At 31.5% G+C, this 23844-nt stretch overlaps 1 protein-coding gene across 1 annotated transcript in view; it reads left to right on the forward strand.

Annotated features, from left to right (window-relative positions):
• Window positions 1-23844, forward strand: part of LOC143053587 (gamma-tubulin complex component 5-like) — a 75762-nt gene that overhangs the window by 13648 nt on the left and 38270 nt on the right. Inside the window, exons 2-15 of the mRNA XM_076226383.1 lie at window positions 959-1065; window positions 3831-3942; window positions 5498-5597; window positions 6314-6393; window positions 7156-7445; window positions 8663-8752; window positions 12363-12456; window positions 16857-17079; window positions 17638-17840; window positions 18926-19041; window positions 19836-19969; window positions 21419-21550; window positions 22283-22538; window positions 23643-23805. Coding sequence (XP_076082498.1) covers window positions 959-1065; window positions 3831-3942; window positions 5498-5597; window positions 6314-6393; window positions 7156-7445; window positions 8663-8752; window positions 12363-12456; window positions 16857-17079; window positions 17638-17840; window positions 18926-19041; window positions 19836-19969; window positions 21419-21550; window positions 22283-22538; window positions 23643-23805 — 2100 coding nt within the window. The remainder of the gene's footprint in view (window positions 1-958; window positions 1066-3830; window positions 3943-5497; window positions 5598-6313; window positions 6394-7155; window positions 7446-8662; window positions 8753-12362; window positions 12457-16856; window positions 17080-17637; window positions 17841-18925; window positions 19042-19835; window positions 19970-21418; window positions 21551-22282; window positions 22539-23642; window positions 23806-23844) is intronic.

Below are 23844 nucleotides of genomic sequence, written 5' to 3' on the forward strand. Positions count from 1 at the left end.
TATAATTCCAAGGCCGACAGTCGTCACCAGAAGCGACAAAGCAGCGCATCTATTTTGGGTGGGCAAATATCCACTTTTTCATGTTTTTGGTATGGGACGAGCTCTAACGTCCCACGGCCCAAGCTTGTCTGGCAAAACAACCATTGGACGTCAGAGTAATCTCGGACTATTGGGCACCTATCAGTTACATGTTGACTGTTGTCTCGCTTGTATGAATAATTTCCTCTTATCATGCTTATGTACACCATTGCTCACAGTACTTAGAAAATTTGTTGAGGTGCAGGATCAGGTTGCAGGACTTGCTAGTTATTTAAAGCGCTTTAATGTAGAAGCAAAGATTTAATTATTGGCTCAACTCCAGAATAAATTATGAGTTTGGTGGCATATCTTTCTGTATACTGTTCTTGATCATTATTTCTGGTTAACTAGCACAGTTAAAAATTTACTTTTTTTCCGGAGATGTCCCTAAACATATCCCAATACATACATGTATAACATGTACATGATGTATAAGGTGGGTCTCATTGGATTGCCGCTTTTCTGTAAGCATGACACGTGAAAGTCAAATTAATGTGCCATGAAAACAGGAAATGAAGTCTAGCGGGACACAGGAAATTACAAAAACTGTGAATTGCTTGCGTACACAGTGTTAGCAGGATAGGGAATCTGACGAAACAGTAAGAGGGATCCGGGATCAGAACCCCCAAATGAGACCCCCTATAACATGTACATTGTGTATAAGGAGCTATCATATTGATACGAGATACATGTAAACATGAACTTCATAAAACTGTTTATTTGTTTGCACTATTTCAGATAACTGTTTATATTGTAAATGTTGCTACATATGTATTCTTTCATTTACAAAATCCCAATTTAAAAACTAAAATAGAAATATTGTAGTATTATGTTATAAATATTATCATGATTATAAATTGATCTGCTATCTTTTTTTTAGGAGGAAGAAGATAATTTTAAGATCTGTTTTCAGTTTGCTGATTCTAATATTAAATATCACAGATTTCTTAGTGTTGACAGCCACAAAGTCACTCAATCATTAAAAGGGTAATTATATCATGTGTATATATACAGTATTGATACTAAGTTAAATTTGTTTTATTGTCATGAGACAGAGCTTGAATATGTCACATAAAGATTAATTATATTCATAAGCAACATTAAAATTCTAGAAATGCTTTAAGGAGTACTAAAAAACTTTGTGACACCACCTCCTCTAAGAGATTATATATACATTTATTATTGAATTAATATTTTCTTTTGATAATGTAGGGGAGATATATATACATCTTCATGCCTTATATATCATGTACTGTAGTACGCCGCTAGATTAAAACTGACGAGGAAAGGTAACACACGGCCAGCGAAAAGCTCTTTAAAAAAAGAGCCCAGGTGGTCGTGTGGTCTAGCGGGACCGCTGCAGTGCAGGCGATTTGGTGTCATGATATCACAGTAGCATGGGTTCGAATCCCGGCAAGGGAAGAACCAAAAATTTGTGTAAGCAAATTTACAGATCTAACATTCATGACATTGTTGGGTTGATGTTTAGACGAGTTGTAGATATATATATACAATTGTTTATAAATGTGGTCAAAAATATATCATAAAGACTAATTTGTAGGTACATTGTTATCTCATTAATGAAGGTACTGTTAATTTAGAAATACACTGGCACTTTGCGTGCACATATCATGCATATTGTGATTTTTGAAGAATAAACAAAATTCTATATACATTATTGTGATTTCAGGAAAAGCTGCATAGTGCATATTAGATATCAGAATACTAGTTCTCATTATTGCGATACTCAAAATTAAAAACCTTGCAGTAAATGATATTTCTGGACTTACATGACTTACAATATATGTCTGTAATAATAAGGTAGTTTAAAGGCCTGTTGATACTAGGTCAACAATAAATTTTGCCAACTGATTAAAGATAAATACAATAATGACAATAGATTGACTATTTTATTCGCATAAAATTGAGAATGGAAATTGGGAATATGTTAAATCATCAGGGATGGGGTAATTAAAAATGTAATGGTAATTAAGTGTAATGCATTACAATTTTCCATGTAATTGAATGTAATGTGTAATTGAGCATTTTTTTAATTACATGTAATGGTAATTTAATTAATTACATTGAAAAAAGCATGTAATGCTCAATTACTTTTGAATTACATTTCAATTACATGTACTTTTATGGTGTTACAGTTAAGGATTTGTGTTTAATAATATACAGATATAAATTGTAAAATTATATATATTTTTCAAATATTAATATCAATGCTTTTTTAATATATGAAGTCTGTAATTTATTCTAAAGTTTTTATATCATTTATTTGACCTACAGATTTTTTTTGAATAGTCTTATAATTTAAAAAATGTGATACTCATATAAAAGGGTTGTTCAGTTTTTAAGAAAGATCTTCAACTAAATAGATTAATAAGTAATAAACACCTTGTTAAACAAGAACAATAAAATGTGTCACTGTGAAACATCTTTCTGAGACAGTTCAATAAGAATTTAAAATCACTGCATACAATCATTTTGTCAAATTAGTATACACAAAAGGATTATAGAAATAAAAATTAACAGCTGTAAAAACAAACAGAAATTAATCAGATTAAAATGTCCAGGGGCAATGCCACTATTACAGATATTTTATCTAATATTTAGTCATTATATACATTGTTTGTACTAAAAATTATTTTCAATATTGTAACAAGCACACTTTTTAATTTTTTTAAAGTAAAATAAAAAAATATTTTAAATTCATTTATAATTTCTTTATTCATATTATGTTTAATTCAAATGAGTTCATTTCTGAGATGTCAAAATACCCCTTGATGTATTGGCAAGTTAATAGGAACGAATTCCCTCTCCTATCAATATAATGATCTTCTAATCATAAAACTTCCATGTCCTGATCAAGCAATATCTTGCACAACATGCACAACATAAGCTCCTGTCGAAAGACTATTTACAATTGCTGTTTTCAGACCAGAAGGTTCAGACTAATTGACAAAACATTAAAATAACTATATTAAATGATTATCAAATGCAACGCTTAAACTATGCTTACATGAATATTTTATACATGCATTATATAAACATGTAAAATATTGTTAAAAATATCATGATGAAATGTAATGTGTAATTTAATTAATTACTTTAGTAAAGTAATTGTAATTTAATTAATTACATTTCAAAAACTGTGTAATGTGTAATTAGTGTAATTGACCATTTTTGCAATGTAATGTGTAATTTAATTAATTACATTCCAATGTAATTGACCCCAAGTCTGTAAATCATCATGATCATAATCTGATTGAATAAGTTTTTTTTTCCAATGCAATAATGTATTTGGTTGATAGTCTCGTGATCGTATAATTGTAGTTTGTGTTGTGTTATGGATAGAGAAAAAGATGTCTATACAAATGAATGATTTAATGCTGGAATACAATGACGTTAACACATAGCAACCATGACATTACATATAGAGAGCGCTAACGCGTATAGGTACATGTATGAATCCCGCGTAATGTGATTGTCTCTATTTATCCTCGACAATAGACAACAATAGAATGATGGCTCAATATAACATCCATCTTGTCAATCACAGAGTATCAAAATTTGTTTAGTGTCTTAAGCATAATGGTCCATCTTAAAGTATAACCACAAACAAAGTGGGATCTACATCCAGAAAACTCTTTCAACATAGCGTCTAATATTCAACGGATATAAAATATCATACATACTCTTTGTACATTAATATTGTTACAGTTAGTCGACTGTTTTTTTTTCAGTGTTATAGACAAGTGTACTATTCATTCTGAACAAAGAAAAGCAAACACACTTAAAACATTAACAGATGAATTTTTAGAAACTCCAGTGTTTGAAGGCAAAAAAGAAGGAAAGGTATATTGTTAATGTATTGTAATCCTACAAGATTTTTTTGAATTTAAGAAGTGAATCCAGGGTCCAGAAACATGAGAAATGCACAAGATAATTTTAACTCTGCTTTGATTTTCCAGAGTTGTAACCTCAATCATGAAACAGGCATGACAGTATATATATTTATTAACGTAACATGGCTGTATGAGACCTGTGAATGTGAAGAGATTCATAAAAGGGTATAGGAAATAAAATAGAAAACCAATATTCATTTAACAATGATCAAAAAAATAATGTTTTCACATTCCTTTTTATACCACTTTCAGGCCTCGACAATAACGCTTGTCCGATTGTCCTGTACCAGAGGGAAAAAAGGTCGGACAAGTAAAAGCTGTATCAAGCTTGTCCGTCGGGACAAGTACAATTATTCAGCAGAAAATAAATTTAATCCAACTTGGAAGAACAATAATTATAAACAATAAACAAGAAAACAAATATTAGTTTGACATGTTTCTGCATTCTGTTTATTCAAATGCAAAACCTTTTTCTTCAACATGTTTACTTGTTGCAATCGATAATTTTTAACTGGTTCTTTGTCAGGTACTTTTTAACAGGTAAAAGGTATACTATTCTCGGAAACCAGTCTTACTGATCCGAATCAATGATGCGCTTTGTAGATAAGGTAACTTTACAGGACAATTCGTCACCTCGACAGGTTTAGCTCCAAGTTTAATAGACAGTTTGGCACCATAGGAGACATATTTAGTAGACATGATTGATAGACAGTTTGACATGGCAGGAAACATTTAGGACCAGGACAAATCAGTACCTCATTTTGCTACCTTATTCTGTTCCATATAACAAATACCATACTGGTAATTTTTTCACAAAATTTTTATTTTTTTATTTACCATTAAATTCACAAAATCATATTTGATCATAAGTAGAAAAAAACAATACTGACAATATCGTGACCTATAGTTGTTAATTTCGGTGTCATTTGGTCTCTTGCAGAGAGTTGTCTCATTGGCAATCATACTTTATCTTCTTCTTTTTATTGATTGCATTTCAATAAACTTTTTTCAACTGAAAAAAAAACCAGGATTATACAAATCCAATGAGTGTACAGGCCTATCAGATGATGCCTCATGTTTAGAGTCTGATGAGACTGGCATTGATGAAAAACTAGAACCTAAGTCCTGTGACATGACTAGATTCAGTTGAACTTGACTCATATTTTTGAAAAGAATTTCAAATCAAAAGAAATACATCAAATCCTGTCTATTGTTTAAATTCGGTTTGTTCATTTAATCAACTAAAAATATAAAAAGGTTATTTTTAATAGAAATTTTTTGGACGAGTAACAATTTCATTCGGACAAGTAAATTTTGGTATGTACTTGTCCTACAGGACAAGTTGAAAAGAAAGTTATTGTAGAGGCCTGCACTTTGCACCAAAAAAAACAACAATGAATACATAATTTGTATTAACTATTTTTATGACAAGCAGTGAACATTGTAAATATAAAATGAATTGCATGTCTATCTAGTAATACTGTGAAATATTTGACAATTTTCAGACAGATACCCACTATGGCTTACTGAGTTTACTGCTACATCTTGCTGAATCGCCTACACATTGTAGTTATGATGGGGATGGCTTAGTTCTACAAACAGAAGGTATGTCCAGTAAAGACCTGCAAAATTTCCCGATTCACAGGGATCTATGAAAATAGTATATTTTAATATAAAATGGGGTGAAAATAATTTATAAATGGCATTTAAAAGATTAAAAATATACACTTATTCCAAACTGTTAATTTAGGGTTAAAACACTTATGACATGTTAAAGAGGTACTGTAGGTCCTCTTGTACTTAACATCCTACATGTATGTTTTGAAAAGTAGGCAGCTTGCATGCCTTATTTATAAATTTTGCTAGATGCATTGTTACATGAATTACGTAGTATTATCAAAATGAACAAATTTGTTTATTCAAGATAGTTCATCAGTAATTAGATTATGCGAAATACTTATATTGTTTGTTGGTTATAATAATCAATTAAATAGCTGGTTATATTTATAGGAAAAAAACAGAATGCAAGTATTTTTTTAAGGTTTATACAGCATGATACACCAATCAAGTTTTTTTTTTTTATTAATAAGTTACACCAGTTGACCCGGGGTCAATAGGCTTAGATGACATCATCCAACATTCAGTTGGTCAAGAATTTGAAAGATGTCTGTTTGCTTTTTTCAAATCTTATTGATACACTATCGTTTTTTCCAAGATCAGATTAATACATATATATCATGTAATATTATTTAGGACCAATTTTAAAAACAAAATTGTTTTATATTTTAGCATTATTATAAAATCTATTTGTTTCTAATTAGAACCAGAGGATGATTTTGATTGGACAGCATTTCTACTGGATGGTGAATACAGACCATTGCAGGTGTATGATGACTTAGAGGTATGTTAAAGGCCTAAACAATCGGCTGTTTCAGAATCTAAAGCATCATGGGTAATTTCATTGTTCGTACCCCAAAATGAAAATAACGTCACGTCATTGGTCAAATTTCCATTGTTTATGACATTTTTAACCAATCAGGACGTTTTGGTGTACACTTTTGAAATTATTACCCATGATGCATTAGATTCTGAAATGGCGAATTTAACAATATAATTGTGATCATGATAATTGTTGGGTATTTTTTTTTCTTTTTCAAAATGTAAAAACAAATTTGAGCTTCTTGAATTTGGCTTTCAGTCTTCAAGTGAACATGCTATAAAGTTTGGTGCATCTTTTCATTCTTGGATCATAAACTTCCTTTTAAATGAATACTTGTATATTCTAACATTAAATTTTTATCACATTTATTTTCATGAAATACCCTTTGGAACACCCTAACATTTGATATCTAGGTTTATTTTAACATGCTATACTGCCATTTCTCGTTAACTTTCTTGTACATGTTGTAATTGAATACTTATTGATGAGTTAAAACTTTGAAGTTTTGTTTGAAAATCATTTGAAAATTCATTTACTGATTGCCTTGGAGTCAATTTGTGAGGAGTTCTTGTGTATTCTCAAAAACATTCAGACATGGACACATTCATCTCAAAGCTCCAAGCAGATATTATAGATTAATAAAATATTTCCAAGACAACAGGAATTCTTTAAAATCATAACTTTTTTATAAAGAGAAATCCTATAATTCCTATTATTTTTTAGTCAGATTCAGAAGAAGAAACTTTAACAGAAGATGATGAAGATGAAGACAAAAAGACCACAAAAGATCAAAATTCTGGAGATTTTTCAAGTCATGTGACTCAACAAAATGTGACCTTGTCAACTATAGCAGCAGCAGACAGCACAACATTTTATGAGATAGATGATGTACAACCATCAGATACTGGACTTTCTTGGTTACAGAAAAATCTGGTTGTACAGTATTGGCAGGGTCATGGCTGTACTGAGGAGGGGTCAGAAGGTCATGACTCCTGTAATCTGACACATGATTGGTTAGTTTTCTTGAAATGGGAAAAGACTAAATTGATATTTGAATGAAATCTATTTTTTAGATCAAATATTGTATCTCGCTGTAAGAATTTGTGTTTTTTGTATTGGGAATCCGAATTAGTTTAGGAAACATACTTAAAGGAGTAGGTCCGGTAAGGACCGATTTTGGCCTCAAATTTCAGGTTCATCTGACGAAAGATTTTGACCACTTCTTAAACACTTAAGTGTCTATTTCACTTGAATCAATTAGTCTATGTGAAAGATTTTAACTCATTTAGTCATTAAAAACGATCCGGTTCAAGCTCAAATATGAAAAATCTATCAAATATGCCGAAAAATGTCACTTTTCAGATGTTTTTTGTCAAAAATGAAAGTGGCCGCACCCGTGTTCATCCTCAACCTTTATATATGTTATGTATTATCATAAAATACAACTTACATTTCAATATTAAGGATGAACACAAATGCGGCCACTTTTGTTTTACACTAAAACCGTCTAAAATTTATCTAAAATGCTAGAATTGTGAAGATTTCTGTAATTTAGCATGACTTAAAGGAGCCAGTACCCGATATATGTGCATTGTATTGTCAAAAAGAGCCCATATTTATGTAGCAGAAGCATTCTTCTTTCCAATAAATATCTAAAAGTTTACATTTTAACAATTTTGTAAAACTGCTATATTTTGAGGCCAAAATCAGGTCTTACTGGACCTACTCCTTTAGAATTTAAAGGCAACTTTATTTCTTTTTAATTGTCTTTTGCAAAATATGTTATTTTGTAGAAATATAAGAATAATTAAAATATATACACAAATTCTTTTGGTATAGTGCACTCAAATTCAAATTTAAAAACAAATGCTTGCATATTTTAACTTATTTTTCAATAATTGTGTATTATTAACTTCATGCTTACAAGAAACTAAATGGAGTGTGTACTTCAACAGGACTATTGGAATTATCTAGAAGTTTTTTCCAACTGTATAAATAAGAAGGTGTGGTATAACTATAACTCACTGTATGTACAACCCTCAGCAATATGCAAAACTCATATCAAACTATAAAAGTTTTAAATTGACAAATGCCAACTCCTATCATTGCCAAGTGAAATGACAATTCCAGGTTAGCTGTAGTAATATAATTTTGTTTGACTGAATAGTGGTCCCAACCATCAAGTTGTACCAATACATTAGATGTCAATTTTTTGTGTTTGGATTTTCAGGGAAGCATACAAACAAGCCAGTAATCCCCTGTATGGTGAGCCAGGTCATGTGTTGATCACAGAAACCATGCTGATTAGAGAAGTCTTATGGTAACTACTGATACATGTACATCAATTGTGTTGTTAATTTATAGCAGAAAAGATATTGTTGGTAGATCACTAGATGTATCCATACATTTAGTTCCATGTTTCTTATAAATGCCAAAAAAGTATATCGATTGCTGATGTGCAAAGAAGGATTTAGATTCTAAGGGGGTACCAAACACCTTTACTAAAATTAATTTGGCTTGTTTGATTTTTATAAAAAAAAAAATAATTATAAAATATTAACTTTGACTATTGGACAAAAATATGAAAATTTAAAGAAAAATTGAACCACACACTTTACTGGAAAATTTCATTGGATTTATAGCAGTTTGACAAACACATATTTTCATCACTGAGAAGCTTTATAGGATGTAATATTTATTTCCTTGACAAAAGAACACAATTAAAACTTTTGCTGAATTTTACAATGTTATCACCCTGTAGTGTTATGTACCACCTTAAAGGGGCACTAGCTGTCAAATTCATGTTCACAGATTCTAAGGGCTATTCCAGAAATAAAAATGTAGGGGGGGGGAGTTGGAAGGCACATTGTATTAATAATACATGGGTGATGGGTATCAGAGCAACTTTTCACACTATAATGCACTATAATTCTCAGTTACAATTGTCCGGGTGGCAGGTGCTGACAAAAACTGCCTTCCAACCCCCCAACCCCCCTATACACTTTTTTCTAGAATAGCCCTTATTAAATTCTCATATTTGATTTATAACAATGTAAAACATTTTTTCAAACTACTAAAAGTCTAAATAAAACAATAAACAAGGCACAGGCATGAAAATACGTAGCTTCGTTTCGTGTGTATTTGAGTCTAGACGCCATCTAATTATTTATCGAGTTGACCTCTGTAGTCATCCGATGACCATATAAGCGATGTAAACATAAATATAGATATAAATAGATGAAGCAAACATGTGTTGTTGAATTATTCTAGGTCTATTTAATTGCATATTACAGATAAAAAATAAATGTTTATCATCAATTTTTCCTGTATTAGAATGTTTATTTGTAGATCGAATCAGTCAATCAAATGATTTACCTTTGTTTCACTTTCAGTGTTGAAATTCATTTCCTTTAAGGTGGTACCCAACACCGTAACTAAAATTAATTTGGCTCGTTTATTTTTCTTCAAATTTTGACAAAATATTTACTTTGATGCTTTGACAAAAAATATAAAATTTTCGAAAAAATTGAACCAACCGTTTAATAAAAAAAAATACTCTGGTTATATAGCAGTTTGACGAACACTTATTTTGATCATTGAGAAGCTTAATATTCCCTCAACAACACAACGTCATTTAAATGTTCTGCTGATTTTACAGAGTTATCTCCCTGTAGTGTTAGGTACCACCTTAAATAACTTTAGGTGTAAAACCACTAATTCGGGCCCGGCCAGAAAGCACATACCAGAAAGTAGTACATATTTAACGCAAAATAGTTCCTACACATGAGTGTAACTTTCAAAATATGTAGGATATTTAGGTATTTTTGGCATCAAATGAAAGCTAAAGGACTGGTGATCATTGTAGAACACTTTTGGACTTTTAATTTTAAATATTAAAAAAACTGCACCAAATTTTAAAAAGAGGGTACATTTAGTCTGTTTGTCAGATCTGAAGTACCTGTTTTGGTACATCCGAAGTTCCGGGAACCAGTTCTTTCTTATATGCCATGTAAGGTATGTTGATTTTTTCAGTAGAAGACACCATAAAGTGTTGCTTTGAAATGCAATGATTGCCACTTTATTTGAACTTAAAATGAAAGAGGTGTGCCTGGTTGAAATGGAGGAATTTAACATAGAAAGTAGTGGGACCATGAATTAGTGGTGTACTTCCTATTACAGAGAATCATCAGAAATCCAATTTTTAGAAGTTGTACCTATTCCAATGAAAATAAGTCAAATTTGATGTTAGTAATCATGTTCAGTCATCTTTATTTGGTTTACAATTTTGTTTAAAGGAAATTTCAACTCTTGAATTGGCATACTAAGGTAGTTTAGCCTTTTATGGTCATACAACATGCATGCAGTTAAGACTTGACTCCAAGTTCATATTTTTGCATTATTTGTGATTGAAATCAATAAAACATGTATATTATGACTTGTGTATGGTACAAAAAGGCTCTTGGTCAAATAATCCTAAGATTTTTTTAAAGTTTTAATGTTTTTCTTATGGCAGCCTTTTACAGTCTAGGCAAATGGTATATACTCTTATAAGAATTCCAAAATCTTACTGTACATGCAATTTTGAACCAGTTTAGCAAGTTATCTGGCTGCGGGATATATAAATTGCTCTAAATAATCTATGTTTAACCACAGAAGTATGGTTTATACAAAAAAATGCCCTTTTCCAATTTGAAGAAAAAAGGGGGGACAATATTCTCAATTATGTCTGAACTTTGGACTAATATATTTTTATTAAACGAAGAACCTCTGATAAAAATATGACTATTGGTAAGCAATTAGCCTTCCTAAAAGATATTAATATATTAAATAATGATATTGAGAATAAAAAAGTATATTGACCAAAATATAATATCCATATGCAGTTTTCTTTGAATAACCCATATATTACTACCAGTCCAATTTGAGCTTAAAATAAGTAAAATAGTATTTGGACTAAAGCTTTATATGTTTTTTATTGCTTGAAATAGGTCATAGAATGAAATAAAGTAATGCTCAAGTCAATATAGCAAGTTTGGTTCTGTTATAGGTGTAACACCACTAATTCGGGCCCGGCCAGAAAGCACATACCAGAAAGTAGTACATATTTAACGCAAAATAGTTCCCACGCATGAGTGTAACTTTCAAAATATGTAGGATATTTAGGTATTTTTGGCATCAAATGAAAGCTAAAGGACTGGTGATCATTGTAGAACACTTTTGGACTTTTAATTTTAAATATTAAAAAAACTGCACCAAATTTTAAAAAGAGGGTACATTTAGTCTGTTTGTCAGATCTGAAGTACCTGTTTTGGTACATCCGAAGTTCCGGGAACCAGTTCTTTCTTATATGCCATGTAAGGTATGTTGATTTTTTCAGTAGGAGACACCATAAAGTGTTGCTTTGAAATGCAATGATTGCCACTTTATTTGAACTTAAAATGAAAGAGGTGTGCCTGGTTGAAATGGAGGAATTTAACATAGAAAGTAATGGGACCATGAATTAGTGGTGTACTTCCTTTACACATACAATTCATGTGTTATCCATCTCAAGCTAAGGGGTTTAATTAAAGTTCACATGAATACAGATTCAATGAGGTCGAATTATTCACTTGCAAGTGAATAATTCATAATCAAAGTGTTTTTGCTTATTTTGACAAAATTGAACCTTATTGGCTACTAAAAAGGAACTATTAATTCACTATTTGTATTTCATTACTAATTGAGGGGCACTAGCTACGAGATATATAAAAACCTAATATATTATTTTTTTTTATATATCTCGTAGCTAGTGCCCCTTTAATGCAGGATTAGTGTTTTCTCAACATATTGCATTTCATCCAAAATTCTGTTCAACTCGTCAGAAAGTTTACCAAACTGTTGTAGAAGAAATTCAGTCAAGAGCCTATATTTTGCAGTATTGTATTTTCCAGGATGTTGTTTGGAGTAAAAGATTCATTTATATTTGTGTACACTGGAGAAAAGTTCCTTATTAGAGACAGCATAGTACTATCACATTTAACAGAGGTAGGCAAATTAGTAATTTGACTCATATATCATGTATATACATTGACTTAAATAAATTGTGAAAATAATCATATGCCAGTTAATTTTTGTTACTGTATTGAATTGTATACTATACAGATTTAAAAAATGCAAGGATACAGTTTCTGAATCAGCACACCATAGATCTTTACCAATACAAGACATGTAGGCGTTTTCAAAAAACAAATAATCAGTATGAGTTATAAAATACATTAAGGGGGCTCGCGGGTCTAAATATTTTTTTTTCTAAATGTAGGATTTTGCTATTTTTTTCTATTAATAAAATTTATTCTATACTTATGTAAAAATTAATTAAGAATATGGGGTCACCGTTCATTTAAGCTCTCAATCTGCCTTTGAAAGAAGCATGCATTTTTGTTAAAGTACCTTTTTTCTGTTGAACTAATAGGAGAAAAAAAGGTAAAATCGAAATAAAAAAAGAACTACATTACAGAAATCGCTTAAATTTTACAATAGTTTATTTAAAGTACAGTTCATTTGAAAAAAATAATAAAAAATATAGGTCACAGATGAGTTAAAAAAGTAATTTCAATTTTTATTAAAAAAAATGGCATTTTTTTCACCAAAGGGAGATAATTTAAAGCTTTTTCAATGATACATACATTTTAAAAGTTATCTGGGGCCAAAACGAATTGATTTTTTTGTTGGATTTTTGTACCATATGATAAAGTAACAACTAATAGAATATAAAATAAAATTTGTAATGAAAAAACAAATGTTTCAATTTTTGCTGATTTTGTGTACCCTCGAGCCTCCTTAAGCATGTTAAGCTTAACTTGCAGAGAATAAATTTAGAAATATTTATCTTTTGCATCTATGCAGGATAAATGTAAATTTAAAAGGGTGTGTATGTCACTATTTGAAATGGCCACCTTCAGATATAGGTACAATTCAATATTTCCGTATATCCTTTAAAAAACCTTTCTAGATTAGTGCTAACTTTACTCTTATACTTACACTAAGATAGTTTCAGCAGTGTTATAAGCTACAGTACGGGTAGGGACTTATTTTTATGGATGCCTTAATCCGTCTAGTCGGATATGAATAATCCGACATTTTTATGGTAGGTAGTATGGTCATTAATCATTGTTAATCAACAGATCCAGGTGTGAATGGTCCTTTCATCTTAATCCGTGTTACTAGAATTACGGTTCACTGATTTCAGAATCAGAGCTCGAGGAATGAATACTTTATTCTCTTAAAACAATTGTTACAGAGAACATATACATATTAACAATATACAAACTTATATATTTATACAGCATGTGTGAATTACATATACATATATAAAGTGATACTAAGAAGTTCTAACCTGGAGGAACGACCTTCTCTTGTAATTTTAACCTCTCAGTCACTTTATTGATTATATTAGTTCTACATCGTATTTGACATAAAATATTTTTACAGGTGAAGTACTGGAGAAAACTTTGTTTAATAAAAATAGCCTATTTTTGTTAATTATGGTTTTGATATTTCAACTGTTATTTATTTTCTTTGTTCCTAAAAAATATTTTTATTTTATGTTCCTTTTCGTTTGTTTTTTTTGTTGTTTTTTTTGTATCTTTTTCTTATTTGTTTGCATAAATTTTTTAAACATATATATTTTTACATGTATTCTATTTCTTGAAGCTTACGGTTATTTTTATTTTACTGATTAATTTTCCATGTAAATCCATTGATTAGCAGAATGCTGACTCAAGTGCTGCTGCATACGTTTTAGTTTGACGGGGTCACATGCAAAATATTTCTATAATTTGTATTTAATATTCAGTCTGTGTTGTGTCAGTTCCGAAATAAAAAATAATTACAGTGAGCAATACTTGTATATTATTAGTAGCATGATGATTCTTTGTAGTTTTTACTTTTTACTGTAAACAAATATTGTCCGAAAGTTGGAGATGTATAACTAAAATAGAACGCAAATAATAACACTAGAAGAAAATATTGATTCTTCCCGGGCATAAGTTTATTTTAAGATTTCCGTGTTTGTTCATTATGCTAAATTAATATAATTGATCTGCATTTGGGGGTATGGGGTAAAAGGGGTCCGGATCTCGAAATCCCGGGCTTAAAAACACGAGGTCCCAAGGTCCCGAATTTAAATAAATTTAAATCCTGACATCGCGAAAAAAGAATTCCCAGATCCTGAAAGGGTTAATCCCGAAATCCCGAACTTAATTGCATAATATTAATTTACGCACAATCCATGTAAAAAAGGAAACTTGTATGTTATATTTTTTATAGCAATCCAAAAGAAAAAATTGCCGTGAAAAGACAATTCCATGATACACATATCAGTGATCAACAGCGTGGCAACGTGGTTGAACTTTAACTTGACTCCACTCACAATAATATTGAATGCTAATAAAAGATATTAAAGATCGATTTTGTCCACTGCACGAGATTTTTATATGGCGGGAAATGTCGTAACAGTAAACACAGGTGACCTTACTGACCGACCGTGGGGATTAAATTTGATATGGAATGATTGACAGTATTGTGCTTTAGTTTTGAGGCTATTGATCGATTTACCTGAATAGAAATTTAATCGATTTACATACATGTATAATCAAAACACGATTTAGTCTTCTTTAACTATTTTTTGTTTTATTTTTATCAGTCATTTCCCAGATTCCCATTTAAATAATCTATTTGTAGACCTCCTTTAAACTTCGGAAATAATACAACATCGATTTAAAATATCATACTGACTGCGCGAGCTTTAGAATGACTAGAAGTACGACGAAAAAGTAAAGACAGCTGATCATGGCTAGTACGACTAGCCTTCAACCCCACTGGGGTATAAATGTGCATTTAGTCAATAAACTATATAAGGTTAAACTTTGATTTTCGTGTATAAATTTGATACAATTTGTAAAATATATCTATAACACCGGCGATTTTCATAAAAAATTTCAGACATGAAAATAGAAAGGCTTATTATCTCGAGTGTCAACAATTTTAAATAAAATTTAAAAAAAAATAGGAATCGGAATATGATCTCGGCGTTATAAATATTGTATTAAAGGAAACCAATTGTTTGACTTTCAAAGAGATTAACGGGAAATATGTCAAAATAGAAAGCACAAGTGATCTGTCTGACCAAAATGTTTCACTTGCGAGAAATGATTGACAGGTGTGAATAGATGTAGAGGCTCCGACGGGGAAAGTTGTATCAAAAGGAAAATAACTTAATCCACAATGCCTATACATATTTCATAAATACAATATGTTGGCCTTATACTTAAAATTGAGTTTCTTATAATAACATATAAAGGAACAGGACGTTAAAAGCGGGAAATAATATAACCATCAACAAAAACTCGTATAATTTACGGGATTGAAGTCTCAACAATTTGATTTAAACTTCTATTGAAAACAGTCTTGGTTGTTATTAGGCTTATTATTTTGAATTAGATGAAATATTTACGGTTTACAAATACAAATACAAAATAGTTTATTGGCACAAAACTATTGAAATAATTGGCAACACAATATATTGTTAAAAATCGTCTTTATTTCATTTTCAAATTATAAAAAAAAAATTATATTTAATTTTAATTTGTATTCTTATATTTAATTTTAATTCTTTCTCTTTGAATACAAAACAATATTTTACATTTATCTATCCTCCATAAATACTAATATATCTGTACAGGTAAAATTTAATTCTAATCAAGCTGGTACAGATTGATTTACGACCTTCCACTTGGATATTGCACAGCAGGTGTTTATTACACTGGGACAACTGTCCGACCAGTCTGACATCTAGACGGATTAAGACATCCATAAAAATAAGTCCCTACCCGTACTGTAGCACGGTATAAATGCCTTAAATATAAGAACAAAGGAAAAAAACTTATATAAATCTTTATAAAAATAAGGAGATTGTGGTATGATTGCCAATGAGACAACTATCCACCAGAGACCAAATGAATGCAGACATAAGCAATGATAGGCAACCATTAAACCTTCAGCAATGAGAAAATCCATGCAGTATAATAGGCTATGAAAGACCCCTCTATAAATGACAATGATTTACAGAAAACAAATACGACAGACATAAACCAATGACACCCATGCCACTGAACTATAGGCATCTGATTTGGGACAGTTACATATAGAATGAGGTGGGGGGTTACAGCCAATCATCAAGTTAATATGTAAATGAGGTGGGGGGTTACGGCCAATCATCAAGTTAATATGTAAATGAGGTTGGGGGTTACAGCCTATCATCAAGTTAAAATATAAATGAGGTGGGGGGGGGGGGGGTTACAGTCAATCATCAAGTTGATATGTAAATGAGGTGGGGGTTACAGCCTATCATCAAGTTAATATGTAGATTTTTTTTTCTATTACAGAAAATGGTAGACAGCGTTCTTTATGATTTAACAAAGTATGGAGGATACATACAGAAACTAGAGCAATTTGAACAGGAAGTCACATCATGTAGTTACCATGCCAACAGTGATGATAACATAATCAGTCAAACATATCAGTCTTTCCAAAGTGCTGTTGCTTTAGGTTTTTTGGATTCATTCAAAAAAGAGATAACTAGAATAGAAAAAATAATAGTAAAACAAGGTTTGTTTTATAGCTGTTGGAAACATTCTAAACATCCTGTACATGAACATTTTCAGAAATTTATCATTGAAGTACCATATTCATGCATGTATAGTTAGCACTGGTACATAGTCTGCAACCCCTTTTGCCAACAAAATTTCAGGTAAAAAAACTTTTTGTAACTGTTAGAAAAGGTCTAATGAAACTCCAGTAATTTCAAATCGTGTGCAGTTGTTTGCAGTATTTTCTTGGAAAAACCTGTTTTCCATCATCAAACAGAAGCTGAAACTGCTTGTAAATGATTCTAGAACGACGCTTCATGATTGTTAAAATTGCCTGGCTTAATGGTTCATGAGGTATTTTAATTTATGGAATTAATGTTTTTTTTAATTCTGACATTATCAGCTAGAATTTCAAGTGAGGTTTATGCATTGAGCTCCTAAATGAGGTGATGATCAGTGTAATAATGATAATAAAATAAAATGCTATCTTTTTTTTTATCTTAATTTCTTTGAAGAATATTGTAACTTTTGGAATATGAAATAAACATAAACTTTATGTATTTTTTTTGTTTTTCAGAGGAAACAATAACATTATCATCACTTCATGCCACACTGAAACCATGGTTACACAAACTGGACATTTTATATTCTGTGTATGTCAAGGGTATAAAAGAAGCAGAATGGTTGCCTAGCAACTACCAGAAATCATCTCATCTGATCAGTGTTTTATATGAAGCCATTACAGAATTTGATGCTTTGGGAGAATTCTCAAAGGATGTTGTAAGTTGAGATAAGGGGTAAAAACCTAGAAGAAATATACAGGATCCTCTTACAAGCTACCCCAAGTCCGATATTGACTTTGTTAATTGTAAATGTTGAGATCCTAAGATCCTATTAGGAGATAACTGTATTGTATTTTAAGCTCTGACGGCATCAATTAGGGATTTGATGGTCGCAAATTAAGTTAACTGGCGACGCAGTATTGCGACCATCAAATCCCAAATTGATGCTGTCGGAGCTTAAAATACAATATTGTTATCTCCATTCTAATGAAACTGACAGAAAAAAACATTAAAACATGTATTTAAAATCTGTCATATGCCGTCCCATAGCATCAATTGTCAATTGATGCCATGTAAGAAAGTGACATTATCCAATCAAAATGAACGTTACAAACATTGTTGCATTAGAATTGTAATTATACTGCAAAGACAATACCATAACAACCGTAAGATCTATTTCAAAATGCACGTAGTGGGATCTCTTTTTCTATCACACCCATAACCATACAATTTGATTAGAAATTCAATACATTATTTTGTTAGTTCTTTAACCTCATGGACATGACCTACAACTTTAAAGATGTTTAACAACCATGACAACTCATGAGGGTCACGGTTGGTTTGTTCAACTACTACATGACTTGTTATTATATTCCTGGTCCAAAGTACGGGTAATATCATGCTTAACTTTAGAACAGAAGTTTGTCTGTCACATTTATGAGGGGTGGTAGAAGGGGTCCTGATCCCGAAATCCCGGGCTTAAAAACACGAAGTCCCGAAATACCAGGCTTAAAAACACGTAATCCTGAGGTCCCGAAATTCGAAAAAAAGAATTCCAGGATCCCGAAAGGGTCAATCCCGAAATCCTGAGCTTAAAAACACCCGATCCCGGAGTCCCGATAAAGGTCCTTATTGTGATTTAGAAATATTTTAAAAATTATAACATTATAACTTTGTACAATTTCAGTAGGTCCTACAAACAAAAAGTTCCATCAAAATTTATTATTACAAAACTTAAATTTGCAGGAATTTTTCAAATGATAAAATCATAGCAAACATTTCTGATTTTTTTTTATTTTACAGGTTGATTTGTTACTGCCTCTGTGGATACAGACCACTAAACCATATATAGATATAATAGATAATTGGATAACCAATGGAGTATTGTGTGATCCACGACTGGAGTTTATTGTCAGAAGGTATATCATGATTGCACCAAAGACCAAAAGACATGGATGTAAACATCAATAGATCACCCTACAACCTTCAACCAGAGCAAAACACATACCAAATAGAAGTCTATACAATTTTTAAAAAAAATAAAAATTTTGGTTTATACAGATTTGGGGACTGAAACTATAATATGATACATAGAATGTAAAAACCTTATGTGTTAGTTTGCAAAAAAAATCAACAGTTCAACAATTAAAAAAAGAATGATTTAGAAACATGTTTGCCCTGAAAATCTCCTCCCTAGAATTGATATTGGAATAACCTAACATAACAGGATAAAAAACAGAATCATGAACCTTACCTGACTCCGGCCTCACCCCCTATGGATCCGTAAGGGGTCAGTAGTTAACCCTATAACGAATTTATCGCTCGCTAGACTTTTTCTGCTGCGTTTTATTGAAAAATAAACAATGAAACACAACAACATTAATAGGTGACGTCACCATTAACGCGTCATGAACCCCCTATGAAATTTACTAACCCCCTACGGTCACATAGGGGGTCACCACGTGACGGGGTTAAACCAATCACAATGTAATAATTTACCTGTGGTGGGATAAAGCCTGATATGACATATGAACAGTATGTAGTGGGATAAAGTCACTTTCTGTTGCCTTTCTAGACCTCTTAATCATTATGATTATGTGGTAAATGTAAGCACAACTTTACATGTTTACTATCTTGTTAATTTTTATAGTAAAAAAAAATATGCCAGATAGCTTGGTTAGCTAAAATTGTACATCTTTATAATATCTTTTAGAAATGAAAGTGTAAAATCCCTTGATGAGAAATTTTGGGAGATAGCTTTTACCATACATGTTCCTGAAGATGACCCATCAAAGAGTAAGATTCAGGACCAGACAGACGTGTTGGACGACACATCTACATTTTCTGGTAAGTATATATATTGATCTAGCATGTACTTAAGTCAATTATCACATATCGGCAACAAACTCCAACTGTTATTTTGACGATTGAGAACTTATTCACAGGGCAAGACAACCTGTTATAACTTGTAATTTTGCACAGCTTATAAGATGAAAGGTAGTTCATTAGATGTAATGTCTTTGATATCAAGGTCTCTGTTGCCGAGTGGTCTAAGATAGTGCAATAGCTGTAACACTAGCCTGTCAACATTGGTTGTGATTTCTTATACCACACCTAACTGGTGTGCTTGACTTGAATCTTAATTGACTAGGATTGTCCCTTTTGCCATCAAAGCTTAATGTTGGTGGTTTTCTCCAGGCCCTTTTGCCATCAAAGCTTAAGGTTGGTGGTTTTCTCCAGGCCCTTTTGCCATCAAAGCTTAAGGTTGGTGGTTTTCTCCAGGCCCTTTTGCCATCAAAGCTTAAGGTTGGTGGTTCTCTCCAGGCCCTTTTGCCATCAAAGCTTAAGGTTGGTGGTTCTCTCCAGGCCCTTTTGCCATCAAAGCTTAAGGTTGGTGGTTCTCTCCAGGCCCTTTTGTCATCAAAGCTTAAGGTTGGTGGTTCTCTCCAGGCCCTTTTGCCATCAAAGCTTAAGGTTGGTGGTTCTCTCCAGGCACTCCAGATTTCACCACCAAATATCAGAATAGTGATGAAAGTAGTGATAAACAACAATAAAACAATCCTGAAAACCATTTTTCTTTGACTTTTGAGTATTAAAGTCATAATAAACGAGTGACTGGTGAAAAATAATGTTATTCCAATTCTTGAACCAATGCATATAAACATCATAAACTTAGTCTTCTGTGCACAATTTTGTCATTTTTTTCGCATAAATTACGTATAATCGTCATTTTTTTTTCAATCGGTCAGTGTTGTTGTGAAAATACATGAAATATGGCAGGTAATTAAAGTTCGTGTTTTGAAGCCGAAGTTTAACGATTGTCACCTGTTTGTTAACAATCAACAAAAAAAAACATGCATAGTGAGCACGTGTTTAACATGTACAATCAGAACATAGTTTTTTTTAAGGACATACATGTGTATTGCTATCACCAGATTTTTATGAGATGGGTCACGCTGAGGTCACTTTGCATACGGAAAATATGTCGGGGGGGTGGGGGGGGGGGGGGGGAATTGCTGAATGGAAGGAAGTAATAAAAATAAAGTAAACTTCTTCTAAATATGAACAAACTTAAAGAATTTTCTTCAGAAAAAAGTATATGTACATAAGTTTTATAATGAAAACTATCCATTTAGTTATAAAAAACATATGCATTATTTTTTTTTAATTTGAGGTTTCTTATGACTTTAACTTCCATGCATTTATTCTCTTATTCAAAGCTTGAAATATATAACAAAACAAACTAAACCTGTTTATGCATATTGCACAGAGTACATTTACTTTTTTTATTTACAGAATTCTTTAGCCACTGGGCACCACAATTTTTACAGCCTGTCTTGGTAGAGATTATTTTAGCTGGAAAATCCATGGAACTCCTACAGGATTTAGGAAAATTAGCAGAAGTTGTTGGACATAAAGGGGACATGAGTAAGTGCATGTATCTGTATTTATACATGTATTAGAGTCGCATACAACAATTGATAGATAGAGTAAAAGATGGGCTCTCAAGAGCTTCATGTAGATAGCAGGCAGTTTGAATAAATGATTAATGTCATGATTATCTACTATTAAGGTGGTACCCAACACTTTAACTAAAATTAATTTGGCTCTTTTAATTTTCTTAAAATTTTGACAAAGTATTTACTTTGACCCTTTGACAAAAATATAAAAATTTTAAAAATTTTGAACCAACCGTTTTATCAGAAAAATTACACTGGTTATATAGTAGTTTGACAAACACTCATTTTGATCATTGAGAAGCTTAATATCCCTTTAACAACATAAAGTAATTAAAACGCTTATCTGATTTTACAGAGTTATCTCCCTGTAGTGTTAGGTACCACCTTAAGTATGAAATAGAAAATCGATACATGAATTTATTTATTGGCATAAAATAAGGTTTATTGGTAGAGTTATCGCCCCTTCCCTATCAAATAGTTTGAAAAGTAAAGATGAGGTCTGTCTGACCTCTTGATCTAACTTGCCTTCAATACCAGAGGATAATATGTTTAACTTGAAATTGAAAGCTTTGAAATGTTATCTTAATAACAAAACTGAATAGTTTTCTTAACCATTTTCTAAGTGCAAAACTTAAAAACTATGACAACTCTAGAACCACATTTCATTTTAGTCTTCATTGACTTTTATCTTCTATTTCAGCATACAAAGCCACTCCATTGTACACAATGTTCCTGGACTCACTCCAAGATATGTTAGGTACAAAAAACAATACAAAAGATTTCCAACAGGAAAAGACAACTCAATCATATACTCTGTTTTCACCCCACATAGAACAGCAGATGAAAATCAAAGGCATTTATGATCCATTGCTAAGAATAAATTTTGAAGCCATATTTTCAGCCTGTGTGAATAACTTGGAGAGAAGTTCTTTGGGAGATACTTCATATAATGATTGGTGAGTAATACACTTATATTTATGATATTATGAGCACAATTAAAATTTTAAAACCAATCAAAATACACATTGCAGATGTTCCTAAGACACAAAATACCGACTGTGCAAGGGCTGTATAGCCAGTCAAGGTCGTTAAAAAATTCCATTTGTTGTAAGACACAAATCTTAAATATCAAATGTTTGTTTATTCCCCCATCTTCATCGGAGGCGATTTTTAGTGTTACTTCTGTCCATACATTTATACGGTTCCAAAGTTGGTTTCTGTTCTATAACTTTAGTTTACTTAACCAAATGTTATGAAAAGTATTAACAATGCTTATTTCCTTCAAACATCTTTCATTCAGGCACAGTACAATACCGACGGTCACTTAACAAAAATTGGAGTATTTGCTGTTTTTCCATATTCATTGATAATGGGTAAATAGGACCTTCTCAGTTTTACTTATTAATGCAGACTGAATTGACAATAACAGAATGAAATCTCATCCTCCCTAGTGACTTTCTTAATAAACATTGCAATCACAAATGTTAATTATCTTTGTTCTGAGAGATAAAGAATATGCCAGTTTTTTGTTTGCAGATTTGTGGAGGTCTATTTTGGAATTGATTGTTTCAAACTAGCTTTACTGGCCCATAGCTAGTAGAGACAGTAAAAGGATGTTGGTGACCATCAAATAAAAAATATACTGTAAACCAACTTATTTTCACGAGCAATTTATTTTCGCGACTTTCGCAAGTAGAAAGATAACGCGAATATAAATCGTCACGAATATGAAAGACTTGGATCTTTCAATATTAAACTACGGCATTTAAATGAAAAAATCGCGAAATTAAATAGCCGCGAAGTTGATTAGTAAGTGTAAAACGCGAAATAAAGTATCTGCGAAAATAAGTTGGTTTACAGTATGCCACCAAATCTTTAAATTCAAAGACTGTCTTTAATCTAATACAACTAAAAGAAAACAAGATTAATCATACATATAAATTCTGTCACAACACATCATGGGGGCACACAAAATTTCAGAACATCAATTACTAAATTGATGCCCTGCAATTGTTGACTTTAGCCAATGGAAATGAGAATTCCAATTTTTTATTTTTCAGGTTAACAGTCTCTTTAGTAAGAGATGGACTACAGCCAATAGATCAGTTACTGCAGAAGTGTTTATACCCACATATCAAACACAAATATGTACATGTCTGTTCTAAACTTGTACAGATCCTGAAAGAAGAATACCATCTTATGGAATATCTGGCTACAATGAGGGTAATGCTTTTGATTTATAGTTGTGTTAATACATGGGCC

Source organism: Mytilus galloprovincialis, chromosome 12, assembly GCF_965363235.1.
Source record: "Mytilus galloprovincialis chromosome 12, xbMytGall1.hap1.1, whole genome shotgun sequence".
Taxonomy (NCBI): Eukaryota; Metazoa; Mollusca; class Bivalvia; order Mytilida; family Mytilidae; genus Mytilus; species Mytilus galloprovincialis.